Consider the following 22,077-nt stretch of genomic DNA (forward strand, 5'->3'; position numbering starts at 1 on the left):
TTTGGAGAGAAATGATGAAAGAGCAAAACAACGCCTTTGGAAAGATGTAGGAGCATTGTCGCAAGAAGACACTTTGAACTTCTATTCTGAATCATGCAGCACTAATGAATTTATTTTCTTCTTCTTGGAGCACTGCTTATTCCTGAGGAGCGAGAAGGACTACTTCGTTGTGAAGATGCACTTCTTCCACCTGCAGAGAATCTTCCTGATGAAGATCTTGCTCGATTCACTCGAGTGGCTCCACGTGCACGATTAGTAGTGGTCTTTCTGGCACCACCATTGGTAGCTCTGGTTCCCTTTCTTGCAGTTCTTCCACCTCGTTGTTGTTGCTTCTTATTGTTTCTAGCTGCTCTTTGAATTCCTTTCTTCTTGCCAACTGCAGCCTTAATACCACGAGCTACCTTCTTCTTGCCTCCTTGTTGAGCTTGATCTTGACCACCTTGGTTGCCATCAGAGGAAGATGAAGATGATTGATCTCCTCCATCTCCACCGGTGGATTGAGAAGCATCTGAACCTGATTGTTGTTGCTCTTGAGGTTGAGGTTGTTGTGGTTGCTCTTGAGGTTGAGATGTTGGTTGTTCTGGAGTTTGTGCAGCACCACCACCTTGTTGTTCTTGTGGTTGTTGAGCAGCAGCACCTTGTTGTTGTTGCTGTTGAGATCCAGCTGGTTGTTCGGCAGGTTGAGAAGCAGCACCATTGTTGTTATTAGTGTTTGTAACCACACCAGTATCGGAAGAGGCCATTCCAGCACCATTCGTATCGCTACTGCCAGTTGCAACAGAAGATCCTCCACGAATTCTTGGTACAAAACCAACGCCTCTTCTTCTTCTTCCTTTTCCAGCAATCTTCAATTCCACCTCAACATTCACCTGAGTGGGTTCTTGTGGTGTTGGTTGTGGAGGTGGTGGTGGTGGAGGTGGCGATGGAGGAGCCTGAACGACGATACGTTGAGCAGGAGGATTGATCGTTACAATAATTGGCTTCGAACGAGGAAGAGGCTTTTTCTTCTTCTTTTTCTTCTCAACGTTTACAACGACGGAACGTTTGTTTCCTCTTCTTCTTTTATGACGAGATGAAGATGGAATGGAAATGTATTGAGTAGAAGTGTCATCATCATCATTTGAGCGACGACTACGTCTGGAATTGCGTGGATGATCCAAATGGATGACAATAGTTTTTGTAGTTCTACCTTCCGTGGAAAGTATCATGACACATGCCAAAAGCATGAACAAACAAGAGACCATCAACACTCGTGATGATGGCATTGACATTTTTCTGTTTTGATGTTGTGAGAGGCTCTCTCGAGTCAGGAGTCTATTTTTGTGATTTAAACATCAGCGCGTAGGTGAATGAACGTGAGAGAGTTCATGAAGGATGACTCGGGTCAACTTTTTGGGGGAGTTGTATGACCGTTCATTCATTGATTCCATCTCATGAATGCTCTTCAGTGAAAGCGGAGCGTGGTCTTCATAAACAAAGATGAGCCTTCTTATTCACACCTTGTAATTTATTGGAAGAATTGCAGATTTGTTTTATTGTGCTGAAAGATTAAATCCATAACTCTCTCTTGCTTCCTTAATGAGTCGTTCGCGATGTTTTGGATGTGCTTTTAATGTTGAAGTAACATTTTCATCATTGAGTTGTGTTCATCCAAAACAGGTGCCCACACACATGAAAGGTTTGAATGTGTCAACATTCACAATAGTTTGAAATTAATTCCACACTAGTAGGAGACCACTTACCCACTCGAATTAACTCTTGTGCACGTTCATTCATACTCTTTCCATATAATTCTGCAATTCCATATTCTGTACAAACATAATGAACGTGAGCTCGAGTTGTGACGACACCAGAACCTTGTTTGAGAGTCGAAACGATTTTTGAATCTCCATGTCTGGTGCAAGAATGAATGGCAATGATGGGTTTTCCACCATCGGATTTTGCTGAACTGGACATGAAGTCTAATTGTCCACCCACACCACTGTTTCATTGTTGTTCAGTTGGAAATTGATTTTAAACCCAATTTGGAAATCAGTTCGAAATAGTAAATTAAAATTTTCCAAAAAAAAAGCTTATACACTGACCTGTACATGTGTGTTCCAATAGAATCGGCACAAACTTGTCCCGTGATATCAATTTCAATAGCACTATTAATAGCTACCACGTTACTATTCATTCGAATATGTGTGCCATCTGTCATCAGAGTTCCAAACCCAATTGGATGTTTAAGGGTTGTGTTAATCTTTAAACCACTCGTCACACATTCACAATTACCACTTACCATTCACATAATCCGCTGTTCGAAAAATCACCTCAGGATTATCATGAATAAAATCATACAATTTCCGAGTGCCCATCACAAACGAACACACCGTATGTCCAGGATGTATGGTTTTGAACTTGTTCGTGACAGCTCCACTTTCCAAAAGTTGGAGAATTCCATCCGAGAAGGTCTCTGAATGAATTCCTAAATGTTGATGATGCACCAATGAGGCACAAATGGCATTGGGTAAGGAACCAATTCCAATTTGCAAACACGCTCGATTCGGAGTGAGTTGAGCCACCAATTCACCAATTTTTCGATCCACTTCTTGTTCTTCGGAGGAGAGAGAGGTTGCCATCACAAGCTCCGAAATGGGTTCCGAATATTCCACAAAGGCATCAATATGATTCACATGCACAAATCCATCGCCATGAGTACGAGGACATTGTTCATTGATTTGAGCCACCACACGACGGGCACATTGAACTGCGGCAGCCGTCACATCGACGGAAGGACCCAATGAGCAGTAACCATGAGCATCCGGAGGACTCACTTGAATGAGAGCCACATCGATGGGATATTTCGACGATTTGAAGAGTAAGGGAGCCTCCGAAAGAAAGATGGGAATGTAATCGACGGGTGCATTCTCAGCACTTGCATGCAAGTTTCCACATTGTTGAAGGGCATACCTCTCATGAGGTCCCATAAAGATGGATGACGTATGAAAGAAGGGGAAATTCTCAGGTTGTAAATGAGGAGGTTGTTCATAGGGGTAGTAGTTGATATGAAGTCCAACAATTTCAATCTTTTTGTTGGGAAGATTAGAGGAAGAAGATGGTATGAGACATTGAAGATGTTTGACGAGATATTTGGGAACTCCACAGCCTTCTCTCCACCAAGGTTTGGTGTAAAGAAGTGAACCATGATGAATTCATCATGATGATGTTCAGGTCGAGTTGAAGAATATGTATTGATGAAAAGTATATATATTCGAGGGGCATGAAGAAATTAATTGATCTTTCAATACAACACACACTCTAAAGATCTTACCTGTTTGAAGAAAGACTCGATCTCCTTCACGAATGTTGCGTTGGAGGGCTTCTTCCGCAGAGAAGAGTTTTCGTTCGATGGGAAGATTCTCCTTGGTGGTGTTTTGAGAACTCATAAATAGGGATCGAAAAGTGGTGGTGCTAGGAATGAGTGAGCAGATCTGAAAGGGGCGTCCAAGGATAGACTCATTATGCCTTTTATCATGGACGATGGTGAACAACAATCGTTTGGAATGAAAGGAAAGGAGTTGTTCAAAAGAGCGCTTCATGAGAGGTGAATTCTTTTGAAGAAGTTATGAAAACTTGTTGTTCACTTTACAAAGTTGTTGAAAGATTAATTTGGACATTTACCAAAATTTGAATATAATAATATAGGAGTTCCAAAAAGCTGTAGTTGGCTTTGAAAATAGGAATCAACAGAAATGGAGAAAAACGTAATACGATGGTTTAAAGGAAATTGTTGAATTCTCTCTTTCATTGAGGAATGACCATGCTCTTATCCAATAGAAAACAGAATAAAGATTTAACGTCAACTCACCACATGCAAAGATTTCAAAAGAATTATAACTGCTGCCAATTAGGTAATTTTTAATCTGATAGATAGCTCATTCGTATTCTCTCTCATTCCAATTCCATTTGAGACTTTATAAAGCAATAATGCATCCTTAAATATTAGAATCTCCTCCAATGAGAAAGGAAAATTGGGGAAGTTCAGGAGGTCCATATTTTCAGAATATCATTTGATCCATTGCCGTTTCATCTCTTTGATGATCGTTCAAACTGTTCATGGCCTTGAAACTTTTGAACTCGGTGAAAGGGGAGAAGAGTTGGAAGAGGAGGCAGACGTTCTTCTACCGCTTGAAGAAAAAGAGCTTGTTTCTTCTTCTGCTTTTTCTACGACTTGAATAAATCTATTGCTTGCCACGTTTGCTTTTCTTTCTTTGCTATTCAGTTCCATTTTGAATTCCATCTTTTTTTGATTGGTATAACTTTCTGACTTGGCTTTTTTCATTTTCGGTACTTTTTTCTTCTCGTATTCGTTTTCGTGGATAACAAAAGATTTTGTTTGTGGTTGTTGCAATTCAACAATGGCCAATGGCTGTTGTGGCGTATTTTGTGTGGAGGAGTGAGTAATGAGAATGTTAGAAGAAGATGACGAGGAAACCTCAGTTTGAGCTGAGGAACCAGGATGTGACCAAGCACTAAGCGAAGAGGATATGATTGTACTGGACGAAGAGGAGGGAGATGTGAAGGTGATATTGGGAATTGAAGATTGAGGAGTTGATGGAGGTGGTGGTGCGATTGTAACCACAAGTTGTTGTTGTGTGGGACAAGTTTGTTGCGGATTGGATTGAACAGGTGACGAAGAAGAATGCTGCTTGAGGAGGTCATTTCTCAAGCTGGTAGATAATGATGAACATGTAGAAAACGGTCGCATGTCCATTGGAGAAATGTTTTCCCGTTGTGTGATTGAAACATCTTTTTGGATAAGAAAATTAGTGTTTGTGGAATTAAAGCTCTCACTAGAAAGTTGCTGGTGATGAAATTGATGCTGCTGCTGTTGTTGTTGTTCATGTAGTTGTTGTTGTTGTGGATAATTTGTTTCCACTGAATACCCTTCCTGTTGCAAAGTATAAAGTACATCCAATAAATCTAACCTTAACATGGGAATGTAATTTTGAAAGATTGTCGTCTTTTCATTGTTGCAGCTTCTGTTCGTACTTTCTGTACTGCTCGATGGATGCGGGTTGAACATGTTGTTGGATGAATGCAAATATTGATTCTTAAATGAAGAAGTTACATATTGCTGTGACGTCTCATTCAAAGAAGAGAATTGACTTGTCGAATTATTGGTGCTTTGTCGCTCTTGAAGAAGATCATTTCGAATGAATGTTCCTTGTGAAAAAGTCGCTGAAGTGAATGGAAGAATTGTGTGCGAAGCAGTTGTTCCTGTCGGCATGATTGTCGCATTTGGTTGAGAAACTTGTAATGTGGTCATTGATGGATTTCCACTATTATTGTTGTTATTACCACTAGAAGAGGTAAATGCACTTGTTGTTGATGATCTTTCAGTGGGTTGGGAGGAAGAAGAAGAGAAAGGATTGGAAAAAGAAGAAGGAATAATAGGACGCATGTATGAGTGGTGATGAGAAGAAACTTGTTGCAAGAAATTTTCTCGAAATTATTATTCAAATAAGACACCAGGATGGTGATTGCAGCTGCAAATATCAAGATGGAAATGGTTACTACGCACACAGAGTTATCGTCCTACTTGCATGCTTGCATTTGGAAATCGTCAACATATAAAACGAGGAGTGTTTTGGATGAACTTGAAACACCAATATCTCTCTATGGAAGCTTACTATTGCTGATGATGTCAACACAAATACTCGCAAACAAAACTTTTTGAATGTTATTTCGATCCAATTCGTTTCGTCCAAGGAACTAATATGTATTAAAAGTGTCTGTGCTTGTTGTTGGTTGAGAGAACGAGGACGACGTGTCTCTTAAAAGCGATGTGAATGGTGCCACACACAACCACACAGTCGCTACTGTTGGTGAAGAGAGCGAGTGCCAATGAATGGAGTGTTCTCTCAGTGAAAGAGGGTATTTTTGTTTTTCAAACCCTAACAACACATTTGATGCATCTAGCCTCCAAATTTCTGTCATGTTTAGACACTGGGCAGAATTTGTGTCGCGTCACCATTCAATTTGGATTTACCTTTCAAAACAGGTCCTGTATGCCATTTTTCTTGACAATGACATATTGATGCTTCGAATTTTTGGTTTAAAGGTTCCCACAAGGAAAAATCCTCGGCACAATCGAGTTCACATCTGCGAAAAAAAAGTGTGTTTTCATTCAACTGTGAAAGCATCAGCATGACGGAGCAATTACTGCTTTCACATAATGAAGGATTGAGGGTTTGGTTATTTGAGCAAGATCCCTAATCAACTGCTCAACATTGTTGAACCATTCAATTTCAATACCGTGCTTGGTTTTGCTTTTCATCACCTGTCCATGAAAATTGTAAAACCAAGAAGAGAAAGGGTTGGCGTAATAGAGAAATGGTATAAACCAAAGAGACTGAAAAAGAAATCAATACTGCATTTGCCAATAAATGTATCGTCCAAATTCTTTCTCAATTTTCCGCTCCGCAAGTCCTCCAAAGTACTTCCCGCCCAAACCATATACGATTTTTCATTAAAAAAATTATTGTCTTGTCTCCCGAATCATAACTATCATCATGAACAAATCAAAAGGAATAACCCCAAATGCATCTGTACAATCGTTAAAAGAGACATTGAAGAAAGAACATTTTTCACGAGTTCAATGGCAAAATCAGTACGGAAGCAAGTTTCAAAAATTACCTGAAGAAGCCGATTTAGAACACTCCTCTCGGAGAGAATATGTCACCAGCAGAATGAAAGAGGCGTCTAAAAAACCAAGAAGATTGCATGTGGATCTTGACGAGGAAGAGCTGGACCATGATTCTTCGGAAGAATTTGACACCAATGACCCAAATTTGTTCAGTGGATATAGTTCTAGGTTTTGTGGATTTCACTCACCACTTGAATCGAGTTATAATACAACTACCAGTTTAGAGCAATCCAAAAAACCTATAGAGCTTGACAATAAGGATCATTTTAGAAAGAAGCACTGGCTAAAACACTATTTTGAAGAGAGTGCTAAAATGCAAAATCTTTTTAAGAGCGCATCTGGTCCAGGAGATAAAGCTGCCTCATCCAATCTTAAGAAATAGCTTGTAGTATGAGTTTGTACATAATTTTGACAAAACCATGTGATATATTTTTCAGTAAACATATTTTCCTTAATTATTATGAAATACGTTTGGTTGAATTCAAATGTTGAACGCTCATGCTACTCGTTCAATTCTTGTTTCATGTGGGCAGTTTTTTGATCGAAAATATTTTGGTGATATTCAGTTAAAAGCTTCCCACTCTTTGCGTAGATTGCCTGCACAAGCGATTCCCTCTCTTCGGGAGACATTTTTCTAATTGTTTCTTCCATCAAGCGCTTCCTCTGAGGACTGATCAACAAAATGTTTTTCAATGGAGAGTCCTTGGAGTTGTTAAATCTCGTGGTTGGAGACGTTATTTCCTTGTTGTTGTTTCCAGACGATGACGAAGAAGAGAATTGAGAAGGTTTTGGGGGCGTGTTGCTGTTCATCATTTTTTGTGTGTTTCTTTGAAAAAACAAAATGCTCTCGTCGACCAAAGATGTTGGTTCAAGAAGCAGCCACAATAATAATACTCAAGCAAATGAAGTTGCCGAGTTACGAGAGTATTACACTCGGTCGTTTGCTATTTTGCACGAAGCATTGTCCTCTCCGCCTTCTAATTTTCCATGGGTATGTTTATGGCATGATGAGAGCCAAGCTTGATTTCGTGATTATTTTGAATTTTAATCGTAACACTTTTTTGAAATTAATAATAATATTACGATGATAAACATATACCTGTTTTGATCTATTTATTAGGTGGAAGTATTAGATGCTATAAAACCTGCTTTAAAAGAAGGCATGAAATGTTTTGAAAATCGAGAGCCAAAAGAGGATGTTAAACTCTACGCCAAGCAAAAAGAGTTGGTAAACGAATTATCCAAACGAACTGTATGTATCTCATATTGCGAATAATATAACAATATTAATGACGCTTGTATTCGGAACAACATCATCACATATCACATTGAAATATTAATTCATCGATGACCACTTTCATATTTACAGAATTTAAATCAAAAAAGTTGTTACAGAATACTTGAGGATTTTCTACTGTGCGAAGCGCATGATCATCTGGTTTTGGATGCTAGGGATCCCCTTGTTGTTGACAAGGTAAGGAGATTTTCATCAGCAACACTGATTTTATTCTCATCTTTTACCATGTTTCTCAACATAATCTCCACATAATATAGATAACCAATTTCTATTATTCGGAAAGATTACTCCTGCTGGAGTGTATTTCAACAATATTTCGTATCGATTCAAACTACGATGAGGAAGAAGATGCTGATGATATTGGAAAGAAAGCCTGCCATAACGTTGTTACATGGTTGTTAAGCCAAGATATCGAAGGGTCTGTCCAAGAATGGATTCGAGATGTGTCAAATATCGAACAACATTTAAAAAATTTAAAATTACAATCACTAAGTGAAATAGAGGTTACGAAAAGACGAATAGAATTGATTGAACAAAAATTGAATGAGCAAGCTGCTGCTCTGAATGTTTTATTTATGATTTATTATGAGTATCGATATAGGTGCGATACAAAAAGATTTCCTAAATTTTTCAACGAACATTATATTGTATGTATATTGTTGGATGATGTTTGGAATAATTTAACATGTTTTTAGGGTCGTGATTTTGGTAATATTCATAGAAACTTGGAAAATATTTCGACAAAAGGTTTTCAAATCATTAGAAGAATTGTTTGTCTTTCCTTTCTTGTTATAGTGGAAATTTTGGATACAGGAAATATTGTGGAATGCATCAACAAAGGAAAAGATTATCAAAATAGATTGCCAGAGAATATTATTTCAAAGCTTACGGATGAGATACGACAAGAGATTGGAAATGATCCTCATTGTGCTGCTCTGCGGTTATTATGGGCATCTTATCTTCAACTCACACCAAATAACGTTCCTTTGAATGATATCTATCATTTAATTCAAACAGGTATCAAATTTGAAGGATTGGAATTCATTAGGCGAATGTTTGACAAGGATGATTATGCGTTCCATGGACACGATGCAAACTATGAAGGTTACAGAAGTGTCATCAAAACTGGTGTTGAAAGCGTTTATTTCTTATTCAAATTTCACAAGGTTCCTTTTTCTCTGATCGAGCAAATTTTCTCGGTAACAGAGGCAGCCATTCAAACAAAATCTACCATGATACGAGAAAATCAGTTGGCACAAGATTTATCAGATTATGGAATTGAACAGCAGCCATACAAGGACCTGCTAAATTACTTCAAATTGGTCTTTCCTGCAAAGAAGGAGATTCTTCGACTTTTAACTCTCATGTGCAATGATCATTCATCTACGTTAAAAGTGTTGAATATTATGGAATCACAAGAAACATATTGCGTAGAAATGACTCATTCTGAGCTTAAAACACTCTGTGGTATCGATCAATCAAATCCTAACGATTGGGAAACAAAAGAAACACCCCTACAGACGATTACGAGCTATAAGGACAGTATTACCAATATCATTATTCCTTCAGGAATTCCTTGTCTAGTGGTAAATCAAACAGCAGAAACGTGTTTGGTAACGTTTCAGGTAGGTTTCTCTAAGTTTTTTAGTTTTGGGTTTATTCTATGGTCCATAAAGTTCTCGAGCTATATTTGGAAAGTATTACTTTGCCAAATTGTTGAGGTCCTTCAAAATTCAATTTCTATCCAAACAAAAGATGTGAGAAGCATGGTTCATCATTTTCTGAATCTGCTTCATAAATTGATATACTATAGAGGAGTTAGTGTGGAAAAACTGGACAAGTATATTATTGAATTATTGATATCAAAACAAATGTATACCCACAGATCTGAGAAAAAAGGAATAGTTCAATTGTTATCAAGAATAATCAAGTACTTTTCAAATTTTCCAATTGGTAGTATTCCTACAGAGATATTGATTTCATGTTGTAATTGCTTAAACGCAATAGCAACGGTTGCTCCAGTTGAAACAGCATCACAAGTGTATCATTTAATTCAAAAATATCACTTCTCCAACATACTGAGAGAAGAATGCATGAATGGAAGATATGGTGCTACCTTAAGTCTACTCGATACCATCTTAGAACTCTCTAAAAATGTAAGTACTTGCCTAAATAAGTATTGTGAAACATCCTTTCTATTACTACAGCATCCAGGACCTATGACTACTATAATGGACATACTTCCATTTATTTGCTCCAGCATATTCTCTCTTCATGACTCATGGCGCTACCAAAAGCTTGAGGAAAGATGGCTCATTGCTTTAAAATGTCTTCAAATATTTAATCAAATTGCAGAAGATTCAATATGGATGGAACATAAAACAGAAGATTCAAGAGTCAGCACAGGGTATGTATTAGCTACAGCTTGCCTATCTCTCGATTGACAGTTTTTTGTTATTTTTTCTCTTTCATTAGTGGAAGACAACTTCTAAGCGCGTTCTTGCATGATAGTAGTCTTTATCAAGTTTTATTTTTGTTGGTCGGTTTAGGTGGAGCTTTCCTTGAAAATGTTACACGACATGAAAAAACAGAAGAGGCCGTCACCGTTCAAGCGCTCATCAAAGAGTCCTTAACATTATTGGATTCTCTGCTGAGATTTAGACAAATTACTAAAGCAAGCAATCCCATAAGCACTTTCGAAGATGTTCTGTTCTCTAAGCTTTTAGGAAAACAGCAAATTCCACTTATTACTTCCATTTTTGAATTCACAGACCCTCGCCATTATACCTCAGAAGTTAGAGTTCTGGCTTGCAAAGTGATCACTCTGATTGCACAACTTACCGAAGATTACAATTCAAGACCTCCATCGCTGGTTGGATATTTAGGAAGCCATTCCACATCTCTTGTTGGTAGATGCCTTGATACTTTGCGAAGCAGAAGCGAACCTGATGAATTGAAAATTGCTATATTTGATTTAATTTCTGTCACTGTAGAAATTCAAAGAGGATTAGGAGAGCTGTTTGTGAATAGCTCTCCACCTCACATCAAGAAAAAAGTGGAAGAGGATGATGAACTAACCTTACCTCCAGGAGGCTGTATAGAAACAATTATGGATATTATCAGGAATATTGATCTGAAACAGAGTAAGCCAGCTGTTGTGAGAAGCGCTATTGGAGTCATACAATCTATATTCCAAAGTGGAGAAAGCAGATCCAGAATTACCAAAATTTTACGAAATCAAGTCAATTTTTGGAAGGACATGGTTAAAGTTCTAAGCTTTTTCACAAATGCTACTTCTTTATCGGACATAGATGTGGTGCGCTCAGTGACATCAGTTTTGTCAATATTTGCTGTGGACATGTACAACATGATGATTCTCAAGAACGATGAAGATGTCGCTTTCAATCAAGTACAAGCTCCACTCTTTGAAAAGAACTCTAAAATACAACAAATACTTAAGAAGAGTATTGAACGTATCATTGAATTTACAAACCAGAACAGACGACAAATTTTTAATATTGACGAAATGCTAAAGAATGAAATCAAGAGGCTAGGCCGATCAATTCGGTTATCAGATTACATCCAAGATAGAAACACCAAAACTGATATGCTTTACAATACAGATAGACTTAAAAGATGGGAACATGATATTAGCAACGAATTAGTAATATCACTCTCTATTTTGAATGCTAGTATTGCACAAGAGGAAGCTTACATTTCACTTTTGAGATCTATGAATGCTCTCTTTTCAGTTAGGTTTGAATCTCCACTTCTTGCAAAGGACCACCCTAATGAAGACTATTTTCAATCCAACATTGGATTGTTGCTTGATGGCTTAAAAGTGAAAGAAAAAAGCAACTTCCATGAAAGTAGTACCAGCGCCATACACATGGCTTCTGAAATTTATTTACCTCTACCAATCATATTGGACAAACTTGTCACAACATTCCATACAGAGGTTGCTTCCATGCTCGAGACCTTTATTCACAAGTATATTGTTCTATTTCCTCCTTCGTACAGTATTGAGCCTAAAGATGATCACAGTGATGATGCTATAAGAAAATTAACAGACTTACTTATTGGTCAAGTGCAAAGAAATAAGTTAACAGTATCCAAAGAGATATTAGGATGTTTATTAATGTATTACGTTGATTTAGGTTCCAATGTTGGTATTAGAAATTTTACATCCATAATGCCAACCTTATTCCACATCGTTAAAACATTTGACAAGTATGACGATTGTACAAATCTTGCTCTCTCTATTTTATCCATTTGTGTGGAGAACATATTTGATTCGGAGCAAGGTAATTATATTTGTAGGGAACTCGCAGACTGTCTTTCCAATTTTGATGGTGTGAACGAGCATCACTCAAAATACACTCTCAATATCTTGAATTTATTGTTGGCCCTTTCATCCACTCAAGCAGGAAGCACCTTAATGGTAGTCAACAATTTTATTCCTCGGCTCACTAATTGTTCCATTCTAAGTACAGGCTCAGGAAAATATGCAGGACAAACATATTATGAAGGAGAACGCACTTGGTGGCACACTGCTTGGAAATATAGTTTGAAAATTGTGACATCTCTCTTGAATAGCTTTGACTTTGCAAATCATCCACAAAGATATATGACTGGATCTGCATTGATGTTTGATGAAAGCTCTGGACAAGCTCAATACTTTTTCTATCAAGTATTTGATTTCTGTAATGCTCATCGAAACCGACTAATTCTTGGTTTGAATGAACTATGGGATAAGAGACCTCTCACTTTTGCAATTATTGAAGAAGTTGAACTGATCAGTATGCTTGTAAACGCATTGTCTCGATTGAAGTTACTACCACAATTAGTGTACTTGATTGACGCTTCCTTGATTGCCATGTTGAAATGTATTGATGCTGTGAAACATTTTCACTCTGTCCTTGGAAAAGTGACACCAATCACTGCACATGAAAGAAAGCTCTACGAAGCCGACAAACATTACAGAGAAGAATATTTGCAAAGTCAACATTCAACACTCAAGACTAGAAATTTACTCCGTGACTTACACAAAAATGCTGAAAATGCATACATGCCGAATCCAGAAGAGTCTCCTTTCACTAGTTCTACGATAGAAGCCATCAAAAATCTGTATCAAGGAAGAGAAATGTTGAACTGGAATACACAAATTGATTTGACGGTGTATGGAACTTTGCAAAGTATATTGGCTTCGGTTCGTTGTCTTACAGTACTTCCTAAAGATGATGGAATTGAAATGCCTGTAGATCCAATCTATGTTCTTTCCATGCAATCTCATAGCCCCAATATTCGTGACGTTTTTAAATGCATTGAAAGTTGTGTGGACGCTCTTGAGTATATCCCCTCTCGTAAATACACAGACGAAGCAAAAGTCACAGCGTTAGAATCGGGTGCAATTACACCAACGACGCTCTCCCCATCCTATAGTTGTACAGCCACTGAACGAGTAGGTAGAGAGCAAGAAACTATGTTGAAGAGCAGATTTTTGGTGTCTCGAGTAGTCATTGGAACCATGTATGAAGCATTGCATGTGGCGATCACACATATTTTAATTTATGAATTTTTGAGTGAAGGAGACCCACAAAAACAGTCGCAAGTCAAGGAATTGAAAGAAGAGCTCAACAAACTATTCAGCCTCCATAAAAAGCTCGATAAGCCTCTGAAGAGCTGGTTCTTCATCAAGTATGGAGACCAACTGAGGGAACTCATCAAATTTATGAAGGAATTACAAGTTTAATAAATCCACAAGTTAATTTATGACAACTTAGTTCTAGATAATTAAGGAATAAATTAAGGTAGTTCTGGCGAGAGTATTTACAAGTTATTTAGGGCTGTTCTTAGTCTGGAAAAATTATTCATTTTTCGAGAATGTAGTTGTTTTAGGTTTTCCTGATTGCTTTTTTTGATACTATTCTTGTAGAATTGTCGTTCATCAAGCAAATATTGTTCAACATCTTCCAAATCATATTTCATACTTTGAGGCATTGATAAATAATTGGCAACAGATGCTTGGCTCATGCAGGTGTAAAAACTACTCGTGGATATTAATCCGTTCTCATTCAATGCGTACGCTAAATGTTGTTGTGTGGGGCGTTTTTGTTTTTTACACATGTACGTGAGCGTTGGTTGTTTTTCAATGTCATATTTTTTTGTCTCCTTTGTAAACACAAACTCCAAATTTGACTGATAATGCTGTGTGGATATGGGGACTCCTACAATATTATACACTTTCTCCAGGCCCAAGGTATCATCAATTTCTTTCTCACCGACTTTGTGAGGGATTATTGGGAGAGGAGAAAAGTTGACATGAGCTCTCCATTGAGGAGAATGAACTAGAGTTTCATCTTCTGATTGTTGATGAGAAGTATTTGTTATAGGGTTGTTCATATCTTTGAGAGCAGGATATGGTAGTCCATTACAACCTTCAACAGCTAAAAGAAGGTCAATATTGAAGGCTAATACTTTTGTCATGGTGAATGCATTCCCCCATGCACCAGATGTAATACCTGCATAAATAAATCGTGCTAAATCTCTATCCCAATTCCTTCGTCCAGTTTTAATATATTCTTGTGTAAGAATATATTCCCCACGAGATGGTCTGTAGTGATTTTTAGGTGTGAAGTGAGGACATTTGACCTTACTCATTGGTGGCTGGCCATCCAATCGAATCATTCGATATCGGTAAACTAGAGCTCCGAAATATCCACTTTTCAGTCGTTGAGGTTCTCTCCAATAATCAGTCACCCAATATAATCCATCATATCGATAACCTTTTGCTGGAGCATAGGCAGAATCTAATTGATAGCTACGAATACGGCGCACAGGAACCTTTCTTTTCAAACTTTCAACTAAACTAATGTTATATTTGTTGAGCGTTTGATCCTCATAATCTGTTCCTCCTTGTCCTGTATAAATGAAAACATCTCCATAATCTTCGTCACCATATCCACCCATAGCCATTGCTACAATCGAATCTGCAGGGACTCCGAAATGGCCGCTAATTCCTGGTTGTGTTGGAGTGTGAGAACCTCGCTTTGAGCATTCCAATCTCGATTCATAAGTTTTGAAAACATCATCTCGGTGTCCATAAACTCGAGAGCCAATCTTGATGGGTGGCTTCAATAAGGCGTCTTTTTTTGAGTCTCTTCTACGAATAGTGTTGATCCACTCTTCAGCATTACCCATATGTTATGGTTGGACTTCTTTTTAACTTCATGTCTCTCTCGATTTGATCATCTGTTCTGTGTCTAATTTGATCATCGTGTTGTTGACATTTGTGATTCTTGAGATAGTATGCATTCAAAGTAATCATTCCACTATCAGTATCCACAATAAAATCAGAATGTCCACTTTCAATGCATTCACGAGTAATGGTCAGGTATTTCCTGTCCGATAATTTCATCGTTATCGTACTATTTGAGCTATTTGCATAATCTTCATCGAGAGGAATTGATGACAGTTCGTGTTCATCATCAGAATCAATTCTTTCCTTTTGAAAATCAATAAGAAATCTATTACCGTTTGCATTCGTTCCAAAATGAAGTTGTGAAGATGAAGGTTGGCTTTCCAAATGTGAGTTTTTATCATTACCAACAGAATTCACTGATTTCATAAATAGTGGTTGAGAAATTTCATCAACCACAGGACTAGCATTATTCCTATCATTCTTATTGAAAAACTCTTCCAAATCCTTTTGTTTGGAATTTCTTAATTTAATCTTAGACCTTGTTCCTTTATTTGTTGTTGCATCATTACCATTACCGGACATTCTACTTTCTTTTCTTCCATTATTTTGTTTGTTGTTAATTTTATATTGATTCCGAGAGTGACTCAAGACATCATCACTGCTGCAATCATCATCTTCATCACCCGACGATGATGAGAGGATGATTTGGAGTATGGGCATTTTTTTTCGCGCGTTTTCAAAAACCAAAAAACCACTGTTAATTTCTGAATATATGATGAAATAATAATATTATTCATGAGAAGCACGTTGGGTGGGCATGAGAGAAGAAACCTTACTCTTATCCTTTCGTTTGCTCTTTTTAAGATACTTGTTCATCTTGCCTGACTTTTTGAGAGAATCCATTTTTCGTTGCTTGAGAATCTTTTTCACATCCGAGTCTTTTAAGAAGAATGCTTTCTTTCCTTTCTCTGCAATTAATTTCTTTTCTCTTTGATAGAATTGATCTCTAATTTCTGAGGCTGCTTGTTGTGATTCAATCTTTTTGTGGCGTGTTTGTAATTTGGAAATTTCTCTTTGAATTTCAAGTTTTTCTTCGTGTGAGAGAGTCTTGTCTCTCAACTGTTCCTTTAATTCTTCAATGTCATCTTTCAATTTCTCAAACACATGTGCATAGTTTCGTGCAAACTGTTTAAAACTTTGATGATCAATATTACTTGATGCTTTAGGGTCAAATCTAGGATCATGACTCTTCTTTTTCACAAATCCCAATCGTGAAGCAATATCAGGAATTGTAGTTGGTTTGATTTTTGCACTCACTTCCTTTGGAGCATTCTTATTCTTTTTCTCTATCACTGGAGGATCTTTTGTGATTTTTTCTCTTCGTTTTCTTCTCTTGAATTGTTGTTCCTCATCTTCCGAAGAGTTCAACAAATTTGATGATGAATTTCGATTGTTATTTCGTTTGTTATGATGATTGTTATTTTCTTTCAATTTACTTAGAGCCAATCTTTCAGCAAATGATAGAGTTTTTTCATCCTCTTCATCCTCCGAAGGCTCCGAGACATCGCTGCTCTCTTGATCGTTCGGATCCTCTTGTTCAGCATCATTATATAATTCCGCTTCAAAATCCTCTTCTTCTTCTTCCTCTTCATTATTTTCTTCTTGTTCATCCTCTATGACTTCTTCCGAATGGTCATTTTCATCCTCTTCTTGTGGATGAAGAATGGAAGAAGGTTTTAACTGCTTTCGTTTGAGAAACATTTTTTTTGAACTTTTCACAACAGTTTTCACATTTTATTGCTGAATGAAGAAGAAACTCACAGAATATAAAAGAATGCATCAAGATTGGAATCACACCATCTAGCTCAATGTGATGCATCAGAGGTAAGTACTCAATAGTATTGATCTCTTTGAGGTCTCATGTCCAAGTGAAAATAGTATTATTCTTTGTCAATCACCATCACTCCTCAATTCTCACTCACCACAAGTTGTGGTGGATCATCATGTTCGCGATTGATTAACACCACAATCCTCGACCCCACATTCCAGCATATCCAAATCCATAGAATGGCATTGCGTTGAATCCAAAACATGGGAAGCCACCGAATCCTCCATAGAATGGCATGGAGTATGAATTGCCATAATTGCTACTATAAGCAGTTGGACCTCTGTAATATGATCCATAAGCAGCATAAGGTTGATAATTGGTTGCTGCTACTTGATTACTGTAGGCCATGGTATTCTGTCCATAATTGTTGTAGTTACCACCAGCAACACCATAATTGTTGGATGCACCACCTTGATAACCATAGGCACCATTGTACATGTTGGAAATTTGAGCCTTTGTGAAGGAGATTGTGAGACAGAACACCAATAAGGCACAAAGAGCGTATTTGAAAGATTGCATGTTGAAATTGGAGAGTGTTTGAATGGCAAGGTAATTTTTTGTTATTGTTGAATTTGATGAGAATACTGGACAATGATCGTGAGGTTAGATTTATAGGTTTTGAAAGTAAGTATGAATTTGGAAATTCTCTGTTTTTTGATTTAGTAGAAGCCGACGCTGGTTTTGAGAATGAACAAAATATAAAAGGAAATATGATAAAGATAACAACAGGTGAATGTGAAAAAGAACAGACTTAAAAACCCATGATCGATTCCCAAAACTGATAAAAGCTTTTTTAAGAAGAACAACATTACACAAGGATTAGCATTACGTAATGACTTCATGTCCTGTCGTTAAAAGACAATTGGCGCCATCTCATGATTCAAATTTTTGAACGTTACACAATTTTTAAAAAAAAAATCGATGAAAATGTCTGCCAACGAATCATCAGCCATTGTCTTTGTGAACTATACTCCCAATTCACCGGCAGCCAAGAAGAAGACCCAATCCACCACACGATCCTCACAACAACAACAACTCCCCTCCAAATCGTCGTACGGACCACCATTGAAGGCTGTGAAGAGTAACAACAACAACAATATTATGCAATTCTTCAAAAAGTCTTCATCACTCTCCGAACAAGCTTCTACTTCTACTTCTTCTTCCGTATTGGTTTCATCTTCCAATGTTTTAAATAACTCCAATCCAATCCTAATGATGGATACCATCTCAATATCCTCGTCCTCGAGTCAAGAAACAAATCCTGTGCCTTCTTCTTCCGTGATGATGATGATGGAGGATGAGTCTTTAACCCATCATCCTGCAACCAGCAATGATCTACTCTCAAGTCATGGTGATACTATTCATGGTGAACAACCATCCGCATTGAATCCTCTCCTAACAATAGGCTCATCAATTTCTTCCAAATCTGCACAGACTCCCTCTTGCTCTGAACAACAAGATTCAAAGAAGAGAAAGATGATTGAATTGTCGAGCGATGAAGAAGAAAATGAATGTACAAAGGAAAACATTCCTCCTGTTTTATCTCAACATGAGAATGTCCCATCTGTGTCTCCAAAAAAGAAAAAGAAGAAAAAAGATGCAATCCTAAACTCAGCAAATACCACTACTACATCAGTGTCCTCTGCCAATGCGACAGCTACCACTGCAAGTAGCACAACAGATTCAACCACTTCAAAAACTCCTACCACTGTTGAAGAATGTCAACAAGCCATTCAACAATTGGAACAAGAGATTAAACAATTGAAACCATCATTAGAAGACTCTAAAAAGATTAGAAAAGATGACAAGATTCGAAAATATTTGAAGAAATTTATTGAATTTTGTACATGGAACAAGGAGTTCCAGAGCAACAAGAATGTATTTCCTGTCAAGCTCACTTATATTAATTTGCTTGTTGGATATTGTCAAGGCTCAATGCTCGAAATGGACGATCTCATCAATGATATTCGAAGTACTTGGGTCAAAATAGCAAACAAGAAGAGCTATGCCTCTACACCCATAACTGAGGATTCACTTCCAACCATGGATGCATTCAAGAATGCTATTAACCTTCATATGGAACGAAAGTCATACGGTGTGAAAGATATTTGTGACATGAATGTTTGGGAAGCAAGAAAACTCTCTACATTGACAAGCAAACTTGGATCCAATGCGAAGGATGCCACCACTCTTGCCAAGCAAATGAGAGGCAATTTCAAAAAAGCTGTCGATGCTAAAATTAAGGAAATTACAAAACTGAACAAGTTGAAAGCAAAACTCGAAAAGGCAAGCACAAAGAAGCCAACAAAGAAGGATCAATCCAATGCCTCATCCTCTCTTTTAACCTCACCAAAGAAGAATTCTGCACCAGCCGTAAAGTGTAAGAGTATCACACTTTTCACACAAAAGTGCAAGATTTTACAACAAGATCAGGTTGTATCTGCTCCTGTCTGTAGAACTCAACGTGTCACATCTTTGGAAGAAATTGATTCTGTAATGGCGGCCCAAAACCATTCTCTTTCTATCAAGACTGTTCTCTCTGAGATGAAAGAACGTGTCTCTGACAAAAAGAAGCCAAAACGTAATGCTCTCAAATGTTTCTCTTTTTATGGTAAAACTCAAGTGATGAAAAAGACAGAGGAAGGTCTTGTATCCAAAGTTGTGACAGGCAGAAAACCCTTCGTCAAAGATCCATCTGTGACTTATCCTGAGGAAGACGATGAGGACATAATGGAAGACGAGGGTGAAGAGCTTGTTCTTGGTGAATTAGATCCTGTTGATGGAGAAACTCTTGAAGGAGAGGACGATGAAGAAAGCGATGAAATGGACTTTGACGACGAAGATGAAAGCATGGGATACAACACCATTTGTGCCGATGATATAATAGAATATGAAGATGGTAAGATTGAGCATATCGAGACTGCAGACATCTCAAAAAAGAAGAAGAAATTGTCTGACTTGGATCCAATCTATGAATATTCAAATCAACTTAAGGAGTGTTCGTTTGTAGTGGATGAAGATTTCACATTTGATATTTCTGAACTACATTGTAATCATGTTTACTGGTGGGTGCCAGATCATAACAAAACCCAAAATGAAAAGAAGGTAAAAGAAGGAGACTCGACCACGACAACAAACAATTCGAGTGACACTATCATGACATCACCAAAGAAAAAAGGTGACAAGTCCTTGGATTTGACATCACCTAAAAAGGAAGATGTATGGGCAGAGGATGTTCTTACTCATTTCAAAAATGTGTTAGCAACAAGCTCCTCGCAAACCGACATTGTGAAGGCCATGGCTGAGAAATATCCAGATCTATCGAAAAACAGAATTCATAAAAAGATTAAGGAAGTTGTTGTGAAAGAAAAACGAGAAGGAGATTCGAAACAAAGGTTCTACATGAAACAATGATCTGTTATATTTCTCAAGAATATTTGTATTAAATTATAGATTCCTCTTTAACTTTATGGAAGCTGTGACGACGATCTTCTCTAGCTAAAACGTAACTCTCTGGATTGTTGAGCAAGTTCTAATGAAGCAAATCGCAGAAAAAAATGTCTGAAGAAACCTTCTATCGGAATATTGATAATTGGATTCGAATGCCTGACTTGCAACAAAAGCAACAAGAACTGGAAAATAAATTATTCACTTTGGAAACTCTCCTAGATTATGAAATCAAAGGTGATGAGAAAACTCTCTACGCCCAAAAAAGCAATATATTCTTTCTGCAAAAAGCTTCCGACGTGATCCAAGAAAAGCAACAAGAAAAAGAGAAAATTGAAAAGGAAATTGAAACGATCAACTCGGAGCTTGATTCACTTACATCTTCATTTCACAGCTTTAAACAAAACGTTTCCAAGAAGAAATAATTATTGTTAATTATTCGGCAGTAAAAGAGGTGATTAAAAAATTAGCATTACCACAACAACCACGGAAAAGTATGGACAAATCCTTCCCTCAGGGACGACTAGTGAAAACTGCTGAAATTTCTTTGCGTTGATGTACAATAATTTATTATTTTCGCATTCCTGGTGGAGGTGGAGGAATCACTTTTGAAGCATTCAGAGGAGGTGGAGGAATCATTGGCTTTCTGCTTCCGAGGCCAGTTGGAGCATTAGGTGGTGGAGGTGGAGGAATCATCTTGCCAGCTGTTGCCACTGATGAAATTGTGACATTTGGTGGTGGAGGAGGCAGTACTTTTTCTTCTTTCTGAAAGTGTAACTTGAGTGTAAATGTAAACTTTTCCTTGTCCCAATCTGTAATAAACTTTCCTTCACTTCGATCAATTGGCTTGTTTGGTATTTTGAATGCAATTGTTTCATAGGGATCTGCTGCAAACACCAAATATTGATATTTTGGATTGGGTGGATCTTTCTTTTGTTCGTAAGCACTCATAATACGATATCTAGGTTGAATTTCCTTCTCAATTTCTGGATAATGTATCATGAAAACGAGAGACTTTTGCTTTGTTTCTGGATTAATCTTCTTTGATACGGTATATCCAGGTCTACCAATTTTTAGTGTTTTCTTGAAAATTGGTTGTTGTTGTGTGGTAGTTTTTGAGAGATTTGAGTCTTTTTGTTCTTTAGCAATTCTTTTGTGTAGATTATATTTATGTCTTCTTCCTTGTGTGTGGGCCATATAATTTCCGATGGTATTGTGCAGCGTTAAACATAATTTACATTCATACTTTCCGAGATGGTTTTTCATAATATATGGATCCTTTTCTAAATCAATATTTTCAAGTGCAAGTTGTGTTTGTCGTTCTCTTCGTTCTACATTGGAGAGGATGGCACTTTGTACACCTCCGGATCCAGGTTTTGATCCGAAATCACGATAACCCGTGCTCATTTGCTTTGATAATTATTATTGATGATGAAAAATGTTATGTTCCAAATTAATTGAGATGAGAGCAATTTGTTCGTTGTTATTGATAATACTAAGATCAATGATGATAATGATTTAGGCTCTAAGATTCCTAGATGTTCATTCGGAAG

General features: G+C 37.4%; 12 protein-coding genes across 12 annotated transcripts; 4 read left to right on the plus strand and 8 right to left on the minus strand.

Annotated features, from left to right (window-relative positions):
- Positions 1–110: 110 nt before the first annotated feature.
- On the minus strand, positions 111–1,271 carry FDP41_013122 (uncharacterized protein; the record flags this gene model as incomplete). Its single annotated transcript, XM_044703718.1, has 1 exon — positions 111–1,271. The coding sequence occupies one exon, from the start codon at positions 1,269–1,271 to the stop codon at positions 111–113; it is 1,161 nt and encodes a 386-aa protein (XP_044565352.1).
- A 261-nt stretch (positions 1,272–1,532) lies between these two features.
- Positions 1,533–3,428, minus strand: FDP41_013123 (uncharacterized protein; the record flags this gene model as incomplete). Its single annotated transcript, XM_044703719.1, has 5 exons — positions 1,533–1,606; positions 1,743–1,981; positions 2,085–2,193; positions 2,282–3,151; positions 3,314–3,428. 5 exons carry the CDS (start codon positions 3,426–3,428, stop codon positions 1,533–1,535), a joined length of 1,407 nt encoding a protein of 468 aa, XP_044565353.1.
- Positions 3,429–4,096: 668 nt separating this feature from the next.
- FDP41_013124 (uncharacterized protein) lies at positions 4,097–5,446 on the minus strand (the record flags this gene model as incomplete). The annotated part of the gene is made up of 1 exon (XM_044703720.1): positions 4,097–5,446. One exon carries the CDS (start codon positions 5,444–5,446, stop codon positions 4,097–4,099), a length of 1,350 nt encoding a protein of 449 aa, XP_044565354.1.
- Positions 5,447–6,557: 1,111 nt separating this feature from the next.
- On the plus strand, positions 6,558–7,073 carry FDP41_013125 (uncharacterized protein; the record flags this gene model as incomplete). The annotated part of the gene is made up of 1 exon (XM_044703721.1): positions 6,558–7,073. The coding sequence occupies one exon, from the start codon at positions 6,558–6,560 to the stop codon at positions 7,071–7,073; it is 516 nt and encodes a 171-aa protein (XP_044565355.1).
- A 119-nt stretch (positions 7,074–7,192) lies between these two features.
- On the minus strand, positions 7,193–7,504 carry FDP41_013126 (uncharacterized protein; the record flags this gene model as incomplete). Its single annotated transcript, XM_044703722.1, has 1 exon — positions 7,193–7,504. The coding sequence occupies one exon, from the start codon at positions 7,502–7,504 to the stop codon at positions 7,193–7,195; it is 312 nt and encodes a 103-aa protein (XP_044565356.1).
- Positions 7,505–7,532: 28 nt separating this feature from the next.
- FDP41_013127 (uncharacterized protein) lies at positions 7,533–13,740 on the plus strand (the record flags this gene model as incomplete). Its single annotated transcript, XM_044703723.1, has 8 exons — positions 7,533–7,682; positions 7,812–7,943; positions 8,061–8,165; positions 8,246–8,635; positions 8,684–9,613; positions 9,665–10,144; positions 10,196–10,395; positions 10,464–13,740. 8 exons carry the CDS (start codon positions 7,533–7,535, stop codon positions 13,738–13,740), a joined length of 5,664 nt encoding a protein of 1,887 aa, XP_044565357.1.
- Positions 13,741–13,817: 77 nt separating this feature from the next.
- On the minus strand, positions 13,818–15,909 carry FDP41_013128 (uncharacterized protein; the record flags this gene model as incomplete). Its single annotated transcript, XM_044703724.1, has 2 exons — positions 13,818–15,150; positions 15,215–15,909. The coding sequence occupies 2 exons, from the start codon at positions 15,907–15,909 to the stop codon at positions 13,818–13,820; spliced, it is 2,028 nt and encodes a 675-aa protein (XP_044565358.1).
- A 69-nt stretch (positions 15,910–15,978) lies between these two features.
- Positions 15,979–16,950, minus strand: FDP41_013129 (uncharacterized protein; the record flags this gene model as incomplete). Its single annotated transcript, XM_044703725.1, has 1 exon — positions 15,979–16,950. The coding sequence occupies one exon, from the start codon at positions 16,948–16,950 to the stop codon at positions 15,979–15,981; it is 972 nt and encodes a 323-aa protein (XP_044565359.1).
- A 256-nt stretch (positions 16,951–17,206) lies between these two features.
- FDP41_013130 (uncharacterized protein) lies at positions 17,207–17,596 on the minus strand (the record flags this gene model as incomplete). The annotated part of the gene is made up of 1 exon (XM_044703727.1): positions 17,207–17,596. The coding sequence occupies one exon, from the start codon at positions 17,594–17,596 to the stop codon at positions 17,207–17,209; it is 390 nt and encodes a 129-aa protein (XP_044565360.1).
- Positions 17,597–18,004: 408 nt separating this feature from the next.
- Positions 18,005–20,491, plus strand: FDP41_013131 (uncharacterized protein; the record flags this gene model as incomplete). The annotated part of the gene is made up of 1 exon (XM_044703728.1): positions 18,005–20,491. One exon carries the CDS (start codon positions 18,005–18,007, stop codon positions 20,489–20,491), a length of 2,487 nt encoding a protein of 828 aa, XP_044565361.1.
- A 143-nt stretch (positions 20,492–20,634) lies between these two features.
- On the plus strand, positions 20,635–20,949 carry FDP41_013132 (uncharacterized protein; the record flags this gene model as incomplete). The annotated part of the gene is made up of 1 exon (XM_044703729.1): positions 20,635–20,949. One exon carries the CDS (start codon positions 20,635–20,637, stop codon positions 20,947–20,949), a length of 315 nt encoding a protein of 104 aa, XP_044565362.1.
- Positions 20,950–21,094: 145 nt separating this feature from the next.
- Positions 21,095–21,931, minus strand: FDP41_013133 (uncharacterized protein; the record flags this gene model as incomplete). The annotated part of the gene is made up of 1 exon (XM_044703730.1): positions 21,095–21,931. One exon carries the CDS (start codon positions 21,929–21,931, stop codon positions 21,095–21,097), a length of 837 nt encoding a protein of 278 aa, XP_044565363.1.
- Positions 21,932–22,077: the final 146 nt, after the last annotated feature.

The sequence above is a fragment of the Naegleria fowleri genome, assembly GCF_008403515.1.
Source record: "Naegleria fowleri strain ATCC 30894 chromosome Unknown tig17, whole genome shotgun sequence".
Lineage (NCBI taxonomy): Eukaryota > Heterolobosea > Eutetramitea > Acrasida > Naegleriidae > Naegleria > Naegleria fowleri.